The 19,057-nt window shown below is 51.4% G+C and overlaps 9 protein-coding genes across 9 annotated transcripts; 3 read left to right on the plus strand and 6 right to left on the minus strand.

The window, feature by feature from the left end:
• Positions 1-49: 49 nt before the first annotated feature.
• GCG54_00007642 (Cytochrome P450 monooxygenase) lies at positions 50-1,944 on the minus strand (the record flags this gene model as incomplete). Its single annotated transcript, XM_045407620.1, has 3 exons — positions 50-181; positions 285-974; positions 1,042-1,944. 3 exons carry the CDS (start codon positions 1,942-1,944, stop codon positions 50-52), a joined length of 1,725 nt encoding a protein of 574 aa, XP_045267065.1.
• Positions 1,945-3,867: 1,923 nt separating this feature from the next.
• GCG54_00007643 (uncharacterized protein) lies at positions 3,868-5,775 on the plus strand (the record flags this gene model as incomplete). The annotated part of the gene is made up of 3 exons (XM_045407621.1): positions 3,868-4,142; positions 4,208-4,984; positions 5,040-5,775. 3 exons carry the CDS (start codon positions 3,868-3,870, stop codon positions 5,773-5,775), a joined length of 1,788 nt encoding a protein of 595 aa, XP_045267066.1.
• A 673-nt stretch (positions 5,776-6,448) lies between these two features.
• GCG54_00007644 (uncharacterized protein) lies at positions 6,449-7,416 on the minus strand (the record flags this gene model as incomplete). Its single annotated transcript, XM_045407622.1, has 2 exons — positions 6,449-7,169; positions 7,229-7,416. 2 exons carry the CDS (start codon positions 7,414-7,416, stop codon positions 6,449-6,451), a joined length of 909 nt encoding a protein of 302 aa, XP_045267067.1.
• A 525-nt stretch (positions 7,417-7,941) lies between these two features.
• GCG54_00007645 (FAD-binding monooxygenase ausC) lies at positions 7,942-9,918 on the plus strand (the record flags this gene model as incomplete). The annotated part of the gene is made up of 1 exon (XM_045407623.1): positions 7,942-9,918. The coding sequence occupies one exon, from the start codon at positions 7,942-7,944 to the stop codon at positions 9,916-9,918; it is 1,977 nt and encodes a 658-aa protein (XP_045267068.1).
• Positions 9,919-10,546: 628 nt separating this feature from the next.
• Positions 10,547-11,794, plus strand: GCG54_00007646 (FAD-dependent monooxygenase nscC; the record flags this gene model as incomplete). Its single annotated transcript, XM_045407624.1, has 1 exon — positions 10,547-11,794. One exon carries the CDS (start codon positions 10,547-10,549, stop codon positions 11,792-11,794), a length of 1,248 nt encoding a protein of 415 aa, XP_045267069.1.
• A 2,227-nt stretch (positions 11,795-14,021) lies between these two features.
• GCG54_00007647 (uncharacterized protein) lies at positions 14,022-14,408 on the minus strand (the record flags this gene model as incomplete). The annotated part of the gene is made up of 1 exon (XM_045407625.1): positions 14,022-14,408. One exon carries the CDS (start codon positions 14,406-14,408, stop codon positions 14,022-14,024), a length of 387 nt encoding a protein of 128 aa, XP_045267070.1.
• A 693-nt stretch (positions 14,409-15,101) lies between these two features.
• GCG54_00007648 (uncharacterized protein) lies at positions 15,102-15,794 on the minus strand (the record flags this gene model as incomplete). The annotated part of the gene is made up of 1 exon (XM_045407626.1): positions 15,102-15,794. The coding sequence occupies one exon, from the start codon at positions 15,792-15,794 to the stop codon at positions 15,102-15,104; it is 693 nt and encodes a 230-aa protein (XP_045267071.1).
• An 861-nt stretch (positions 15,795-16,655) lies between these two features.
• GCG54_00007649 (uncharacterized protein) lies at positions 16,656-17,237 on the minus strand (the record flags this gene model as incomplete). Its single annotated transcript, XM_045407627.1, has 1 exon — positions 16,656-17,237. The coding sequence occupies one exon, from the start codon at positions 17,235-17,237 to the stop codon at positions 16,656-16,658; it is 582 nt and encodes a 193-aa protein (XP_045267072.1).
• A 516-nt stretch (positions 17,238-17,753) lies between these two features.
• On the minus strand, positions 17,754-18,842 carry GCG54_00007650 (uncharacterized protein; the record flags this gene model as incomplete). Its single annotated transcript, XM_045407628.1, has 1 exon — positions 17,754-18,842. The coding sequence occupies one exon, from the start codon at positions 18,840-18,842 to the stop codon at positions 17,754-17,756; it is 1,089 nt and encodes a 362-aa protein (XP_045267073.1).
• Positions 18,843-19,057: the final 215 nt, after the last annotated feature.

Here is a 19,057-nt window from a genome sequence, read left to right on the forward strand (position 1 = left end):
TGACAACTGCATAACGCCTGGCATGACTCATAATGTATCCAACCACGCCTCATTTAGCATCGCTCAGCATCTCTCTTCTTGATATTCTGACATTGAAATCCCTTTGGAAAAAGATACCATAACACAGACTGGTCCATGGTCTTTGGCTGTTGACGCATTGTATGTCGTATCTGCGGAAGAGCTAAGCCAGAGTTAGTTAATCCATGGTATTTTGAAGCACCTATTCTTGATGGGTGATTGCCCGAGCCCCTGCACTCTAGAAAACGACGTGAGTGTTCACTTACCTCAACGAACATCTTGTTCAAGTTCATCATTGCAATAGGGATACCCAAGCATCGCGTCATTCCATGACCAAATACAAGTTCCTGCACCTTGGCCATAGCCGCCAACTGTGCACCATCGTCATCGTAGCTCTCATGCAGCCATCGTTCGGGCCGGAACACATGGGGGTCATCGCCGAAGACTGGATGCAGTTGTGTACCCCAAGCGTTCAACCCTACAAATGTGCCACCAGGTATGCGACGTCCATCCGGCAGCTCCATCCCCTCTGGCGGTGCCTCGCGCTCGCGTAGCTGTGTGATTGGCGGAAATCGTCGTAGCCCTTCCCGGATGACGGCTTGCAGGTAGGGGAGACCCTGAGCTTCGGCGTTGCAAACAGGGGAAGAGATACGCCCCTCGCGTTCTGCGGTGGTAATTTCTCGTACAAGACGCTGGTATACAGTAGGCGTTGAGATGACAGCCAGTAGAGTAGCTCGGATAGCTGTGGCGGTTGTATCAGAGCCAGCAACCCTGTCCATAAAAGTCAGCATCACACACTCGTTTGATATTTTGAAGACAAGACTATCATACAAAGAAATCGAGATCTCCATCTCAGCTTGGTCGGGTGTCAGGCCTCGCTTCATGAAGGACCCGAGCATATCATGCTTCTGCGCCTCACTTTCGCTGAGGCGGTCGTCAATGACCTTCCGAGATAACTGGAAGATTGAAGTTGCAAATCAGTATGCATCCCTGAACTAGGTCACGCGTAATGAGATCACTTACACCCATCACCACACCAATGCCACTCTTGTCCGCCGATGAGGGCACCACCAGCCGCCGCAAGCTTGGGATCTTAGCCGCCCATCGGAGAACAGTATTCAGATAAAGAAAGACCGAGAAGTGCTGTACAATGGGCAGTTGTTGCTCGATGGTCGCAATAAAGTTGTGCATATCTGTGTCCGATTCTACGAATCCCATCGGCTTTCCGAAGCAGACATGTGTGATAGTGTCAATCGTGAAGAACTGCACACGTCGGGCGATGTCAAAAAGTCGGGTCTGTCCTGGGGCTGACAGCCAGTTCTTATCGATACTGTTGATGAACTCCGTGATACGCTCGTCCACGACATCCTCAAGACCCTCAATGTCCTTTCCGGCGTACCCGGCGGACATGCGGCGTCGCATCGCATTGTGCTTTCGAATGTCTCTTTCGGAGACAATGTTCGGAACTCGAGGATCAATGCGAATAGCATCGAACCATGGGCCGCGACGCCACTTCGAGCCGACTGCGAGGATTGTCCTTGTCAATTCAGGATCATCCGTGACCAAGTGATTCGGGCCAATGCGGGAAATCGACCCATACTTCTTGTTGGTGTCGACAAACACCTGTGCTGAGTTGGTTGATGCCAGTGTTTTGGAGAGCCAGAAGCGGGAGTAGGCAGCCCACCAGGGTCCTGAGAAATCTCGCAGATGGAGAGTTGAAGTTAAGGTGCTGTTGAAAAAAGAGATGACAACCACCGAAAAAACAAATATGGCAATGAGATCTCGAATCTGATCCCGAGAAGTATTGGAGACAATTTTGGCAACTTCAGCCGCAATTTCCTCGAAGGTGCTGTTCTGTGGGAGGGGCCATGAGCCATGCTCAAGCACCATCGACCCATTGGGCCGCATTTGGAAGAGAGTAGCCATCGTGGACCTTGCGAATTCAGCACGGAGAGCAGACGTAACAGTCTGACAAAAGAGAAGATGATGAATACCTGTGTGGCAGTCAACAGGGTGTGCCCGCAGGCGAGAATCCGCTATACGAAAGTATGAAAAAATTTAGAAGGAAAAGGGGTGATAAGAAGTCCCTCGATGCTCGTCTGCGAGGGTCTTAAATGACAAGCTGTCAGAACCCTTCCGTAACAGGCTAGAGAAAGGGATATGAGCAACAAAGGAGCAGGTCGGTTATATAGAGCGCAGGGGGTATTTCGCATAGAAGAGGAATATTTCGGTCATTCATCTTGCAACGCCTGACTGCAGATGGCCTGTGTAAGCCTTCACTCTGTGTCACACACCTATTGACACAAGCATGAAAACTACCAGTAGGGAGCACCAGATATCAGAGTACAGTAGACACACACCCCTTCTGGCAGTGCTGAAGACTCGCCTCTTCCACGCATCGGATGCAAATCCTCTTTCGGCTATTGTCAGTTATTCGCTCATGTGCATTCACGAGCTCGAGTGTGGCTCGTAGGATCCTTTCTGCAGTCATCACGACCACCACCCAAGCGACGGAGCAGGTGGCATTGCTATTGGCTCCAGAGCCGCTCTTTCACATGATACGACTGGCCTCCGTTCACTTCGACTCATCTTGAGACTTTTGCTGACGTTGGCGTGGGATTCTGTCTCTGTGACAAAATGTTTTGATCTGTCTGGTCCATGTGTTGTATATCCGTGAGAGCCGAGGCTGACATGACTCCTTACAGAATCGGGTTGCTGAGCCTGTCAATTCTGTGCCCTCACTGTCATCATCGGTAGGGCAGACGACTCTGCGAGAGGCGGATGCAGTCGAACGGTTGAACACTGGAGGATGGGGTCCGGCGTACACGTCATCCATCAGCTCTGTGATAGGCCACAAACCTAAAACAACAGGGGCACAGCAATGTCAAAGATCACCTGGAACCTGAATTCAACTCAGTCAATGTATCTCACTGACATCTACAGCCAGTGTGGACGGCGCTTGATTCTGGTGACCGGCCCAAAAACCATATCGCTCGGCTGGGATGGCGGCTTCGGCGCCTGGTCAAAATTCGACATGTCAGCTTGTCAGATATCACTCTGCGGGTAGATTGTTGGAAAAGCTCATAATCAGTTCATGTTCTGGGGCATGTCCGAACCAACCAACTAAAACCCCAAAGTTCCATCGTTAGTCTTGAAAGGCCATCGAGACATAGAGTCATCATGTACTCGGGCAAGCGTGAGCGGGATCACGGGCGGCCGACGCGTTTCTAATCACGGTTAGCTCATTTGTATTTGACACATTTCCCGCCCATTTCCATCCTTCAGCAGCAGCCTTATCTGCAGGGTCCAAGAACGACACCAAAGTTCCAAGACGCCTCATGCGAAGGACTTCTGCTCCCTAAGCCGCCTTGTAAGGTACAGGGGCAGGCACGAACAGGGGTGAGGAATAATTGACCAATCGCGCTCCACATCTGATGCATATAGATCCTCACCCGGGCTGGACCGACAATGGCCACGGAGATTTGGTCCGATGTGGCTGGAAATCATGGCTTGTCACTGGCTGAATCGGAAACGCGCAAGCGATGGGCCGGGGCCAAGAAGCGGGAATGTCAATCCCTCGAATCGCTCCGCTCCGCCCGACCCCATCGGCTTCAAGCGGGCAGCTCCGCAGCTTGCTTTGCACAGTGCCAGAGTTTTGTATGCAACGCATCTGTCAAGCTGGCGTTAACGCCAAGTCCGCTTTCCAGTTGGAGGATTGGGATTACATCCTTAAAACCACTCAGGCTCTCAAATGGCCGAGGCCATTTCAGCCGAAGTGAAGTCTTGAAAACTCCTCTGCACCAGTGCCCTTGGGTCAAGATCTTGTCTTCATTGATTAGAGTATACAAAATGGGTGTTTTCAGCGAGACCGCTGGGTTTCTCCAATCAGTTGAGTCGTCACTGATGTCTGATCTGGCCTATAACTATGACGCGAGAATAGTTACCGCAGTCTTACTACTCCTCATTTTCCCCTTGACATACACCTACACGTTTGCACAGAGCCAGTTCGCCAAGAGTTCCAAAAAAGATGTTGCGGAGCCTCCTCAGGTCCCCTACGTGGTGCCTTTCCTCGGCAACACATATGCGTTTGCGTCAGGCCCAGCGGCCTTCTTTACCGCGGTGCGGTCAGTATTCTTATCTGTCTATGGAGACAAAAAGGCTTGTTCGCATGAATCTAATGTCTCTGCAGGAAAGCGTTCGAAAATATTCCCGCTCGTGTACTCCTAGGAGGCCAGCGGATGTATCTTATTCCACATGGAGAACACATCCAGACCTTGTTCAAAAGCTCTCGTCATTTGAATGCCGAATACACAACAATAATTGCGTTCCGCGATGCCTTGGGCCTGCCTGACAAGGAGCTTCAGGAGTTGTACGCCGATCAATCGGGTATCGACACAACGCCAGCCCCGGGATATGAACACATGGAAGCAAAACACCGGATCTTCTTTCAAATTCACAAGCATGTTCACGCTCATTTCGCTGGCCGCTCTCTGGAAGCAATCACGTCAAAGTTCATTGAGAGCTTCAGCTCTAGAATGCTTGGTGAAAACGCCGAGACCAATCTGAGCGGCCAGTGGCTTGAGCAGCCAGACCTGCATGACTTGGTACGGACGGAAATCTTCCACGCGGCCACCGAAGCATTTTGCGGTGATCACATCTTCAGACTTTGTCCCAATTTGTGCAAAGAATTCTGGGAGTTCGACGAGGCCCTGCCCAGCTTGATCAGCGGCACGCCGAAGTTTCTCAATAGCAAGGCTCTTGCAGCACGCGCTGTGTTGCTCAAAAACATCAAGACGTGGCACAAATTTGCCAGAGAGAACTTTGACTGGAACGATACCGATGCGGTGTATGCCGAGTGGGAACCTATCTATGGCGCCCGCATCATGCGAGAGAGACAGAAGATGTTCAAGAACATCGAGACTAGTGAGGACGGCAGTGCATCATATGATCTCGGTCTCATTTGGGCGTAGGTCGCAACCCTTCCTGCATAATACTGCGTGTTTCTAACAATCTGATTTTAGGTCGAGTGGCAATGTCATTGCTGCTTCCTTCTGGTGTCTCTTCTTCATCCTGAAAAACCCTGCGTTGAAAAAAGCAATCATTGAGGAAACGACGCCGTGCTTCCGACAAGGGACGTTGATGTTTGATTCCGAGAGACTCTACTCTCGACCCCTTCTTCAATCAGTCTATCTGGAGACATTGCGTTTGTCCGTTGCGGCTCCCATCACACGCATCTCCAGAGTTCCGAAGTTCCAGTTGGGCAAGTGGGCAGTCAAGAAAGACGAAATGATGTTCGCCACGACATGGGTGGCCTCAAGGGACACAACCTTCTGGAACCGAGGAAAGGTAGACTACAGTACTGGGAAGGCGGAGCATGAGGTTGACGAATTCTGGGCCGAAAGATTCCTTGAGTTCGAGGATGACTTGGGATCTGGCCCGGTCCGAAGGCCTGACAGTACCACCACCGAAACTAAGCCACTGGATGCAACTCGCCTTTCCAAAGCTAAAGTTGTGGAATCGGGCATGCAGGGCTACTACTATCCCTTTGGAGGAGGCTCCAAGATGTGCCCCGGTCGTTTCTTTGCCAAAAGGCAGATTCTGGTCACCGTGGCTTTGATGCTTCGCGCATTCGACATTGAGTTACTAGACCCAATCACAGCCTCTAAGACTAAGCCTTGCATGCCCATGACACCGGTCGGTACTGTCAGGCCGAATGTCAAGACTGCTTTCAGGATTCGGAAGAGAGGGCTGGATTGAAAAGCGATTTACAATTTCAATCAAGATAATATTTCAAGTCGCCCCCTATAAGACCCCGATGGTTCCCCTGTGAAACGGAAGGTGACCAACCATGCAAGTCCAGCTGGAGACCTTGGTGAATGAGACGTCATGTTTCTGTAATTCTTGACTTATTCTAATGATTTATGAGTCTTCAAAAAGTTTGTTCTGACTTACTTATTGAATGGAAGTAGATTTATTAGCTGCACTTTGCTGTGTCATTTTGTAGTTCCTTTATGTGAGATTATCTACAACTGCTCTAAGTTTATGGAACCTGGACCAAATCACAAGTTAGATATTATTTGCGAACAGAATTCACGACCCAAAACTGAAGGCGACACTTATTTATTCTATTTCTGTGTTTCTTGTGTCGTCTGTCTTGTACAGCACCTCCCAGGTGTTGCCCTCTTAGACGGCGCAACATGACGATTGGCCTCATACCATGACATCTCGATGCGCTAGAAGATAGCTACTGCATTGGCTGGAGACCCCACGAGACCTGAAATGTTCAAAGGTACAGAACTAAGTAGGAAGCTATAACGTCCAGTCTTTTTACAGTGCTCCGATAGACCCTTTAGGTCCCAGAGTTCACCAATGGGCATTCCAAACATTGCCAGAAGCCATGGATGCAAGACTATGTGAATATTGCGTCAGTTTAATGAACTGAAGTAATACAACTGAACGCGAGGTATTGCTCACCAAGATCGTTTGGACCACCGGTTGATCCGTCTTCCTTGAGAGGGAGCAAAGCCTCAAAAGCCCAAGAGTCACCGGCCACGGCCGCAAAGTGCTTGTTCCAGAGCCATTTGGCCGAGTCCAAGTCACCATGCATACCTGATATCCGGCCGGATTGCAGCTTCGCCAAGTCTTGTGGTTGAGGGTTACCCAAAACCTCGGTCAGCCCCGTACGGATAATCAGGACGTCCCCGTGTCGGAAGTCGATGCCTTGGGCCTTAGCGACTTCCTCAATCTCTGCAACAGTGATACGGTGTCCATCAAGCGGATGGAAACCACCGTCAGTCTCGCCGTCCCGGTGCGCTTTGGCGTCATACCACTCCTTGAAGTCTATGAGGACGCCGCGGGCAACGAGCCCGCCAGCTGGGTGCCAGTGATCCAGAGTTGGCATGGTATTCTCAGCCGTGGCGGTCGGTGATGCAAGCGCCTCTTTTGTCACAGCGATGCCGTTGTACGCCAGTCCAGACGGTTGGTGCTGCCAGTGGACCAGGCTGTCCCACTGACTGCTGAGCTGCGTGTTGAAATGGATCTCATCATCCCAGCCAGTGCCATCGCACAGGCCCGACTCACGCAGGGTCATGTGAGTGTGTACGGGGCTCATACGACCCGGTAATGGTATTGCCATTCCATTCAACGGCCAGCTGTAGTAGGTTTCAGTGTAAGTGGCTTGCATGGACCCAGGTCGGCAAAAGACACTCACTTCAGAGAGATCGAAGTCCCATCTCTGGCTTCTGCGTATGCGCTCTTGACAATGGTTGGCGTGAGGAGGTTCAGAGTGCCGATGAGATCTTTTTTGCCGTCGCGGTCGAACACACCCCAAGCGCAGCCTTGGGGCATGCCCTCGATGTGAGGCAAGTCGTCGAAATCTGGCAGATGGGAAGCGTCCATGATGCTCGAAAAGTGGTATGAAGCTTGCAGATCAGAGAAGTAAGAACATGAAAGGCCTGGATGTCTTTGATACCAGACCCAGCAGAGTGACGGGCATGACGAGCTGATGCGCATTGATATTCATACACCCTCGATAGACCGTTGCCAAGCGCACAGTTCTTCACACCGTGAAGCTGTGGATCAATATCATAATCCTGGCGATGCAACAGCGGACCGAGCTCCCGCATTTAGACAGCTTCAGTGGAGCCGCAAGGATATGTCCCACAAGATTACGACTGTGCCTTACGTGGGATTCTCAAATACGATATGTCAGTTCTTCGGGCGTCTGAGTTGCGAAGCACAGCCGCATGTTTGGAAATTGAAGCTTTAGGCAACACTGCCGGCGAAGACTGGAAGCCGATGATGATATCGAATGGGCACGAACCTTTTGGGTCGAGATGGTATGTCTCTGTTATCAGTGACTCTTCAACCAGCATTCTTCTCGATTCATTTTGAGCGTCATCACGAACAGTCCAGTGAGCAATAATGGCGGCCGACCTACAATATCTCCAGCAAAAATACATAGCCGAAGCGCAAAAGCGCCTTAGGCCGAACGGCACAGATCAATTTCAAGATGCTCGACAGAGCGAATTCGCTCGCATCCGCGGTTTTGCCGATGACATATGGGCAGATCACGTCTCTCTTGACGCTCAGCTCTTCCAGTCACCCGCGCTGAAGGCTGGGGAGAGGACAAAGTTCCTCATCGCAGGTGCTGGTATCGGTGGCATAGTCAGTGCTGTCCGTCTTATACTCACCGGATTCGATGTTTCCCAAATCCGACTTGTTGAAACAGCGGGCGGTGTTGGCGGCACCTGGTATTGGAATCGGTACCCCGGCCTTCACTGCGATGTCGAGAGCTACGTGTACTTGCCACTCCTCGAGGAGATGGGATACATGCCCTCGCACAAGTACACTTCCGGGGTCGAGATTCGCAACTATCTGAACCAGATTGTCCAGAAGTTCAAACTACAAGACAAGGTTCTCTTCAGAACGAAGCTCGATCGCATTGAGTGGGATGACGAGAAGAGTTTTTGGAAGGCCGATCTTACCACAGCCCGGGGACCAGTAGACTGCAAGGAATCGAGCAAGCTTTCTGTGCAAGCTGAGTTTGTCATCTTCACTGCTGGGTATCTAAGTCGTCCGCAAGTGCCCAAATTTGCCGCCTTGGATACCTTTGCAGGGAGCATGTTCCACACTGCGAGGTGGGATTACTCTGTCACGGGCGGCTCAGATGAGGAGCCATTTTCATCGTTGGACAAGTTGAGAGGGAAACGTGTCGGTGTTATCGGGACGGGTGCAACGGCTATTCAGGTGGTGCCTTGTCTGGCCAAATATGCCGGGGAGATGTTCGTCTTCCAGCGCACTCCAAGCGCTGTTTACAGCCGTGGTCAAAAGGCAACGGATCCTCATGAATGGGAATCCGAGATCGCCAGCTCTCCCGGCTGGCACAAGAAGCGCATGGAAAACATGTCTGCCCACATGGCCAGAAGCGCTCATCCGGGCTCGCCTGACTTAGTCAACGACGAGTGGACGAAACAGAGTGCCTATGCCGGTGTTGTTGGCGACCCTGAGTGGGCTTACATCGGCCCTGAAAAGGTTCCAGAGCTCATTGCGCATTACTTGAAGCTCGATGCCGATAACAGAGCACGACTCCGAGACCGTGTCTCCGACATAGTAAAAGACAAGTCCACATCGGAGAAGCTCACGCCATGGTACCCGGTCTGGTGTAAGAGGCCGACTTTCAGCGACACCTACCTCCAGACGTTCAACATGTCCCACGTTCATCTCGTGGATACGGAGGGCCTTGGAGTTGAGAGAGCAACCCCAAGTGGCCTGGTAGTCCAAGGAGTTGAGTACAAAGTCGATGTTCTTGTGCTCGCAACGGGATATGTATCGCCGTCGACAGCTGTAGATCCGGCTGCCCGGGCCGGAGTTGAGGTCTACGGACGTATGGGGCGGCTGATGGCGGAGAAGTGGGAAACCCAAGGTCTGACTACTCTTCACGGGGTAACATCGAACGGGTTTCCCAACTTATTCTGGATTGGTGCATCGCAAGGTCCGTCCGCCGCAAATCTGGGTCATGTCATCGACGCTCAAAGCCGCCACATTGCCCACATCATCGCGAAAGCGCACGACAAAGCGGACACTGCAACTTCCACTCCCAGCACGTTCCGCACCTGCGTTGTCGAAGCTGACACTGATGTCGAAGACGCCTGGAGCCTGCGGGTCATGCAAGGTGCAACTCGTCTCGCAGTGACTTCCGTCTGCACGCCAGGATACTTGAATAACGAAGGTCAAGGGCTACGGATGACACTTGGCTTGGAGAAAGTGCCTAGTTCCGAAAGTATGGCGAAGGCGGCCCGGGCCGCTCCATGGAGCGCGGGAATGCCATCCTATCTACAAGAAATAGAGGCTTTCGAGACCGAAGATGAGCTGCGTGGATTCACAGTCGCAGCCAAATAAAAACGTTGCCGAGTCATAGGACTCTGCCGTTGTAGAGTAGGGTCAACACAAATCATTCCGAATGAAAGAGTGCCAGATACTATTTCATCTGTGGCCATCACAAGTATTGTTGGACGTTCTAAACATCGGCTTATGTCATGATTGCGGTCGGAAGTAAGAGCTCCTATTTCACGTGTTGATCACTATGTGAGTTTTACGACTTTGCGGGAACAGTTACATTTCGTGGGCCATTCTCACGCCTTTTCGTAAAGTGCCAACACTCTCAAAACATTATGTCAGACGCTAAAGCATGGCCTACTTAGAACCCATGTCACATTTTGACGCCATGTCAGCGTCAAGCATTTCAACTCGCGCCCTTGTGATCCGATCAAACCAATTAAAGAGAAGCTATAGCTGTCTATATCTTCTTACCTTGTTTCATGTTACCATTTCTACCAACAATCTGACTCAGAGCTAGGATGCAAAAGGATGGTTTGCTTGTCATTTGAACAGGGCATCAATACCCCGCGCCTTTCCAAGATTGCAGCATTCATATAACATCTCTACGGCAGGACACGCACATCGCATGATCAAAGAGGCTTTCTAAGGTTTCTATCAGCTGTCCTGGTCTCGTTAACTACCTGCGATAATGATTCTCATTATTGGCGCTGGCATGGCCGGCGTAACCCTCGCGCGCTACCTCCACTCCCACAACATCCCCTTCCGCATCTTCGACCAGCAAGCCCATTTCAAAAACCAAGGCTTTGGCCTTACGCTCCGCTCAGACACTACTGCAAAGCTACTCCCGCTTCTCGGCCTAGAGGAAGACGACTTTGCCACTCGCGTGGCTGTGGATCGCAAAACTGGCAAGACGAACACCTTCTTGGTCAACTTGACGACGGGCGAGAGATTCGCGGCTGCGAGCTTCAAAGAGGGAGCGAGCACGCGAGATTTTAGGACAAATAGAGAGAGGTTGAGAGGTGTCATTATGGGGGATGTGGCGGGGAGGGTGGAGTATGGATGCAAGCTGCGATCGTTCAGTTCTACAACTTCCGGGGTACGTGCCGAGTTCGAGAACAGGATGGTGGTTGAAGGTAGTGTCCTGGTCGCCGCTGATGGAGTGCACTCACTCATCCGCACACGCCTTCTTCCGCACTGCGTTCCGCAGGATTGGGATGGTGTCATGATCAACGGCATGTGTCGTTTCTCGCTCCCGGAGTGGGAGGCGAAGATCAGACCGCACATCCAGGATGCGGCGGTGTACCCCGGATTCGGGGATCAGAAGATTCTCGCCCTCACCATATATGACGCCAACTGGGACCCTGCGATCGGTTACGTCGATGTGTCTTGGGGTTTATCCAGAAGGAGAAAGGAAGGTCATGATCCGCTATTCGTGAGGTACGGGGACCGGTCGTTCGACAAGGTAAGTGCGCCAGAAGCGTTCTGGGACGAAATCGAAGCGTTACCGCCGAAGGATCTTGTGGAACCGTTTAGGACTGTCTACGAAGACGTGCGAGCGCGAGGTGACAGGACGATTCACCATCAGCTTGTCAGCATGCTGATTCCGAAAGATAATCTGCTCGCCAAGCTTCAGACGGACAAAGTTGTTTTCATTGGCGATGCGGTACATGATTGGTCCAATCATGCTGGCACAGCAGCAAATGCGGCGATGCAGGATGCGCTAGCGTTAGGAGAGGTGCTGAAGGGGAAGAGAAGACTAGAGGAGTTCTATGAGGAAAGATATCCGAGCTGGTTGGGGAGTTACGAAAAGAATGGAGAGGATTTCCAGACGTTGCATCGGCCGATGAGTGAATGGAGGGCACTGCTAGATGCGCAGAAGGCTGGTCGCGATGACGAGGAGTTGAAGAAGGCTGCTGCTCCAGCTGCACAGCTATAGAGCCGGGCAGGTCATGCTTTTTCCCATTATATGGGCTTCTGTATCATGCGTTGGCTTAGAAAGCTCGGGCAGGCAGTCGACGGCGTCGTATTTGAGTACGGTGAAGATGGTCAAGACGCGGTGCAACTATTAAAAATGATGCGACCACAACCTCATGATGCGACGTGCCAAAACCGAGATTGAAGCAATACGAAAACCCTTTTCCCATTCCATGAAACTTTTGGGAGCAAGATGCGATTATAATGCAGCTACTGTTTTCTCGTGACGAAAGGATCCTCGAAGTTGAAGCCAATGTGTAAGCAGATCTGCAGCTTGTGTTGGAAAAGGGTATTCCTGTCCCAGTATCTTGCGAATCTCCGTTGATATACCTCCTATATCCCCAAAATGCCCAAAATGAGATAGGCTATGATGAAGTTGAAAAACAGGATATGCTGGTAGGAAAGGTAGTCAGCATGGACTCCAATCATCATACAGAGAGAGATATGCACCGACCAAATGTGGTTGTAGATGTTAGTAACAAGGTGTTTCATCTTTGATGCAAAAGGTACAGCCTATGTTCAAGAAACTGTCTTGACGCGCTTGGGCTTTCTCGATGATGGGTTGCCTTCCGACCTGTATCACGCTTCGCGTCAGCGGAACATCTTTGGCAAAGGATAGAGATGGAACTTACTCAGATTCAGAAACGTCGCGCTTTCTCTTGAAAGACTTGAACCCGCCGTCCATCTTCTGGGCGCCCTGCGGCTTGAACGACGACGCCTTTCTCTTCTTCCTGAAGATCATGCTCCTCGGCTTGTAGGGAATTGGAGTGGCTTTCTTCTTAGGGCCTGTCTGCTGAGATTCGACGCCGTTCCCCTTGGGAGTGGAAGATTTCTTTTCGACAGGTGACGCTTGCTCCGTCTGATGACGCTCACCCGAGGTTACTACCTCGTGCGCATCGTTGCCCGCCCCTCCCTCATCACCCTCATCTCCGGACTCGATGATGATGACGGGACTCTCCTGCCTTTGTGGTCGAGGAGGTCGAGCATGCTCTCCAAGATGGACATTGCCCTCCAGGTCCCAAACCCGCATATTGTTGAAGAAGAACTCGCGGTACTCCTCAGGGACGACGTCAGGCTTGTTAGCAAACTCAATTGCAATGTTCCTTCCAATCGAGTGCGGTCCTTCCTTGGCCCACAGGTTCAGCTCCGCGGACGAGACTTCCATCTGCAGGATGAGGAGTCTGTAGATGCGCAGCAGGTCGATCTTCTCAACGTCGAAGGTGAGCTTGTCGAAGCAAAAGTCCTTGAGGGTCTGCTGGTCGGTGGGCAGGCGCGCGGCGCGGGCGTTGTGGTAGAGGTTCTCGGCCGTGTTCTTGCAGGCGCGGAGGCGGGCTTGGAGTCTGACTTTGGGGTTTGCGGAGACGAGACCGATGTCGAAGGTAGGAGATCTTGATTTGGGTTTGCGCTTTTGCGCGTTTGAGGGAGGCATCTTGGCGGTGAGATCTGAGTTCTGTTGCGAATGTGTTAGATGGCAGAGAGATTTCGGGTATATTGGGAGGAGGAAGACCAGACCTGTGGAGTGAAGCCAAGAAACTGTGAAGATGAGAAAATGAGTTGTGATTTTGTAAGAAGAGCAGCAAATATCCGTGGTAATGTGAAGCGTGCGGAGAATGGATATTTCGAGGCAGCCGCACAGTGAAATGCCTCCTTCCCTCCTGGATGGTGAGATGTGGAACGGCAAAAAGTCAAAAAAACCAAAGAGGAAGTTTCATCACAGATCTTTTCACCAGAGATTTTCTTGGATAGCGCGCCTGGCAAGCTACAGTGTGTGATGCAATTCTATTGAGTGGCCTTGCTGTATTAAGGGCATTGGCATGCCACTTCTACTCTATCAAGTAGCTCTTTTCCCTCTAGGAAACCACGAGTGAGCCACCCAAATGTCAAGAAAGCCATCTGATCTCCATATCCCCGAATTCCATCTGTGAGAGGTCCCACGCCCTGTGAAAAGATATCAGTAAAGCGCAGCCATGTAGAACTGAAAAGTAAAGCTTACTAGCGATCTTCCCACAGATGCATGCATTCTTTGCGAGCAACGGCCATTTTGAGGATGCCTTGGACCACCTTGTTCATCGGCGTTCCGTCATTCTCCTTGGTTGCATTCTCTTGAAACCACCGGAGTTCCTGCACACCCAGATAGTGTTGGCGGAGATCAAGTTGCATGCCCATTCGCTGGAAAAGTTTGTTGTCCTTCATCCAGATGTCCAGTTCGCGAGTGCTGAATCATCGTAGACGAGGGCATGCTTGTACGCAGTGACAAGCATCCTCTTGCCATGATCATTGAAATCATTGAAGCGATAGTCGAACAGGGTCTTCTGGTCGGTGGGAATCTGATTGATGATGATGCTCTTGAAGAGAATGTCGGCGATGGTTTGGGGCAAGTCCACACAGAGCTTGGAATGCGTAGCATTTACGCCGTCAATGGTGGCGCTGTACTGACATGCGGTGCTGCAGATCAAGTCTTTGGAGCACATGGTGCACCTGCGGGTGGTGTTTCTCTGGCCGCAGACGATGCACTTGTTCTTGGGCTTCGCATCCGGGAGAGGGTCATTGCCGGAATTGCCGTTGTCGTTCGCCATTGTGTTGTTGTTTGTATTGTTAGTTGTAGGTTTGCATTGTGACTTGAAAGGGTTCCTTCCTTTCAGTGAAAGGTGGAAAGGCATAATTGTGAACGGGAGGAAATCTGAGATGAAGAGTTTTGTGAGAGGGCTTTTCAAGGCGCAGACTTCTGCGTTTAGCGAGGTCAATTCAGTGGGTGGTGCCTCAGGAGAAAGCTCAAGGTGAATTTTCAGGTAAAGGTGAAGGTGAAGCTGCTTGGTGATACTGAGCTACCTAGGAAGGAACCATGGGTTGATCTTTGCGTCTGGGCTGTGGTAGGGCAGATGACATCCAATAAAAGAAGGGTCCCAAGTTGGCTAGGTATTTCAATCGAGGGACAAAGGCTTCCAGTCACATCCAAAGAATGGGTCCTTTTGTAATGAAATTACTGTCACTGCGATTTCTGTCTACCCAAGCAATATTACCAATGCGATGTTCACACTGGAGGCAGCTCAGAGCCTCAAACGGCCTGCAATCCTAAAGCCCTTCTAGAGGAGCCACCTCTCCTGTTCCACCCCTTATTACTCATGCCTCCCTCTATCAAAGGCTATAGCTTTCCGCCTCAAAGTGCCAATCAAACAATGCTGAAAGGGCAAAGCTGCTGAAACACGGCTAGAAATATCCATTAGTAAAGGATTTAACTTGAACGGCAGTTTTGACCACCTTCATGCTGCCTAGGTCTTAGGATCAGCAGCCGGTCTGTCGAAGACGACCCTGTTCTCCGCGAACCAGTCGCGGATTTCAGGACTGAAATCCTGTGGTCTAGCGTGCATCTTGGCGCTGATGGACTCGTACAGCGTGTCCTCCTGCATCCAGACATTGAGCTGCTGGGAGGTCACGTCCAGGCTTTTGACGAGGTCATGGTAGAGGGTGAAGAGCCTGACTCGGTCTGAGGGCTCGGGGCAGCGACTGAAGCCGTAGTCCTCTCTGGCTTGAGGGTGAGTAAGCATCCTGCCGCGGGTCACGTCCTCGACGATGATGTCGGCGGTTGTCTCGTTGCGGTTGTCGCAGAGGCGAACGTGCGCGATCATCTCCTCGTGAGGCTTGTCGGCAAGGCCAAGGCGCATGTACTTCTCGCAGGACCTGCAGCAGACCCAGTCATGGCCGCATTTACTACACTTGCGAGAGGTAGGGAGCCTCTTGCAGACAATGCAGATGCCCCAGGTGCCCAAGGGGTCCGGCGACTTGTAGGGTTCGGCCTCGCAGTCAGGCATCGTCCAAGCCTCGCACGTGCCTGCGCTCCGGATGGCGTCGATCAATCTGAAGAAGTAGTGGGCACCAGGAGGGTGGAATATGAGGGGGTACTCGCCCTCGGGAAGAGACTCGCGGTTGGGAGGAGACTCGTTGTCGGGAGGAGAGGCCGACATTGCTGGATGTAAATCGTGTTTGGTTTCCCGGGTTTGGTGGGAGAGCAAACTGTTGAATGATTTCTTGCGTTATACAGCAGAACTTGGACCCCTGATAGACGGAATTTCAAACGGAGCGAGAACCTGGAAGTCAGTCGAAGATGGAAATCCAGACTGACAATGATGAGGTGAAGTCGAAAAGGTGGGGCTGAAGCGGTTCAGTACCTAGACCACGTGAAGCCGTGGAAGCAGGAAGGAACGCACCCGCAGGAAGGAAGGTACGAATAGGAAGGAGTACGGGTAGGCCAAGTGGAAAGCGCCTTCTCTTAGTAGCACTTGCACTGTCTCGAGCAACCAGAAGTTGATCACGGAATATGCAGAGGTCTCTGAAAAGCAGAGACATCACGATATACCACTGACACTTAGGTTGATGCTCAAAACATCAGCGCTTTAGATTAACTGCGAGCTTCAGCTGAACTCGGTCTATTATGAAGCTAGGAAAGGCGGATCATTCATTCCGCAAATATCCGCAAACTATGCATTTTGTCCGCACCCTTCCTTGTATTGGTCCGTCCATGGCCCAATCCATTCTTCTTGATGTTCCAAAACTCCCTAATCTGTCTCTGGGAAACCCAAGCCACTTCGCAAGGCCGGAATGTCAACTTCAAAGCGCAACGACTGTAACTGAGAATGCAAAATCTATCTCGTTAGTAAATAATGTCAAGTTTTGGGAATCGAATAGGGTCGCTCACTAAGAGACCTTGCTTGGTCCGATGGCTGTTCTCGTTGGCCAACGCTGACTTCTGCTTCCTGATAGATGGCACTCTTCTCTACCAGACGCGTCATGATGTATTTTGTTTCTCTGAGAGAAAGTGACATCAGTCACAAGGGTCGCATCATCCCCAATTCGCGTTCAAGCCTCTCTTGCTTGAAAATGATGTCCTGGAAAACCGCCTGGGTGGTCTTGCTGAGTCCACGAGTCCATATATCAGTTCCCTTGAGCCATCTGACATCATTGAGACTCATCAGCTTTGGAGAGGTGTAAACAAGCATAGCAATGCGCTCAAATAGCTTCTTCTCCTCCACCCAGATGCCCATCTCACGGGGTGTGACGTCCGCCTTGCGAATAATTGTCGCGTAGATTTCGAGAAGCTTCCTCTGGTCGGCAATGTTACGCAACCACATGAACTGGAAGTCCATGATGGTTTGCTCATCTCTCGGAATCCTGTTGCACAAAACGTCCTTGTAGAAATTGTCGGCGCTTGTGTCGGCAACGCACATGTCGAAGTGATAGGAGTTAACGTCGTCGATAACTGCAATTTGCTGGCAGTTCATGCTGCATATCAGGACGTCGTTGCAGATAGCGCACTTTCTCATGGTAGCTTCGTCGCAAATGATGCACTCATCATCATCGACTTCGACTTCGTCTTCACTGTCCACCACACAGTCGCCCATTTCAGACATCCTGATGTTCCGTACTTGTGTAAGATAGGTGAGGATAGAGTATTTGGCTTCAGGGGCACTGCCTTGGTTGAAAGTGAAAGTCGAGAGTGGAGGATGGTGTGGTGTAGAGAAAAGGAAGGAGAATGGCTTTGGGGAGAAGTTCGATATTTATAGACGGAAAGTGGGGAGTGGAAGAGGATTGAAGAGGCAAGAAAGCTGAGGTTTGCGGTTGCTTCTTGCCTTTGAGTATTCTCATCTCAAATGGCAAGCAAGATCCGCAGTCGACAGTTATCTTAGGGGAAGGAATGACACACCTGGTCGCAGTTACCAGATTCTTTCAAAGTCTGTTCCAGCCAGGCAGAATTAAGGATATTCTTGAATCGCCAGCCGCAGGTGCGGGACTTTACCCAAATAAACTACGTGTGTTCGCCATTTTGATTGCAGTTGACTTTTACTATGCCTTATCTGGCTCATTCTATCTGCCGTGCTGATTCTCCATAATATTCACATACCAGGCGTCCCACCCTTGATGCCGTCTCAACGGTTCTTGGTCCACTCTTCCGCCTCCATCTCGCTTTCCAACTTCTGCCGGGCAGTCACAAACTCGATCGTAGCCCTTGCCTTCGAACTAAGCTCACTCTCCCACAGCGGCGTCTGCTTGAGCCACTTCAGGTCCCAATAGCCATGCGTCTTCGGGTACGACTGGCACAGCACCGCAATGCGCTCATAGAGCTTTCCCTCCTCCCTCCAAAGATGCAACTCGCGGGCGCTGACGTCCATCTGATAGATGGCATGCCAATAGAATCGCAGCAGGCACTCCCTGTTTGTGGGGCCACGAATGTCGAAGATGTCGAAGCGGTAGTCCTCGATCACGCGCTGGTACATCTCCGGGAAGTTCTCCGCGCAGTACGGAAGCCTTTCCGCGGCGGCAAAGATGTAGAGGAGGCTGGCGGTCGTCTTGGGATTGAGGACGCACTCATTGAAGTGGTCGGCGCATGAGGCCAACGGGCCGGCGAAATGCCCACCGACGAGCACGAAGTTCTTCTGGCATCGCAGGCTGCAGATCCAGAAGTCGTTGCAGAGGGCACACTTTCTCGAGGTGCGCTTCTTCTGGCAGACGGTGCAAAGGCCCTTGACCTGTTCCTGCTCTGCGGCCTTCTTGTTGGCAGCGGCGGCGTTGTCGGGACTGGACTTCTGCGAACGGCCTTCGGTATGGGAGCTGCGGTCATCTGAGTTGTCGATGGCCGTATCCTTCAACCGCTGTCGGCCGCTCCAGCGATTAAAATCCTGTTCGATTCTGGCGGCCCAATCAGCGTGCTCACGGCGGTCTTTCTCTTCAGAACCAAGGGTGTCTTCGTCCTTGGTTTCGTTGGCAGGACTGGTGTTCAGCGCAAGACCCTCAAGATCAGAGCTACAGTCGTCCGGCTTGTTGATTTCTGTCTGCCCCAACCGCCTCTTGGCGATCGTCATATTCATGTCCCTTTGGAGACACTCGGCGATTTCTTGGACGACGCTGTTCTCTTCAAGGTCCGTGAGATCATCATCTGACGAGTAAGAGTCAATGGAATCAGAAACGTAGTATTCTTCTCGTGCATAGCCGTTCCAACAGCTTTTGATTTCGGGCATCTTGAGGCTGGTTGATGTGCTTGGCAGAACAGCGAGCGGTGTTTGAAAAGGAGGAGGGGAGGGTCTGACAGGAGATCAGTCGTGTAGGGAAAGAAAGGCGAGGGGAAGGTGAGGAAAATGGTTCAGTATTTATGTTAGTAGTCAGTCGCAGTGATGTGGGAAGGGTTCAGAGAGGTGATTTACTCTAAGCTGATCATATTCACCGCGGGGAGAGC

This window comes from Colletotrichum gloeosporioides (genome assembly GCF_011800055.1).
Source record: "Colletotrichum gloeosporioides strain Lc1 chromosome Unknown consensus_27, whole genome shotgun sequence".
In the NCBI taxonomy this organism is placed as follows: domain Eukaryota; kingdom Fungi; phylum Ascomycota; class Sordariomycetes; order Glomerellales; family Glomerellaceae; genus Colletotrichum; species Colletotrichum gloeosporioides.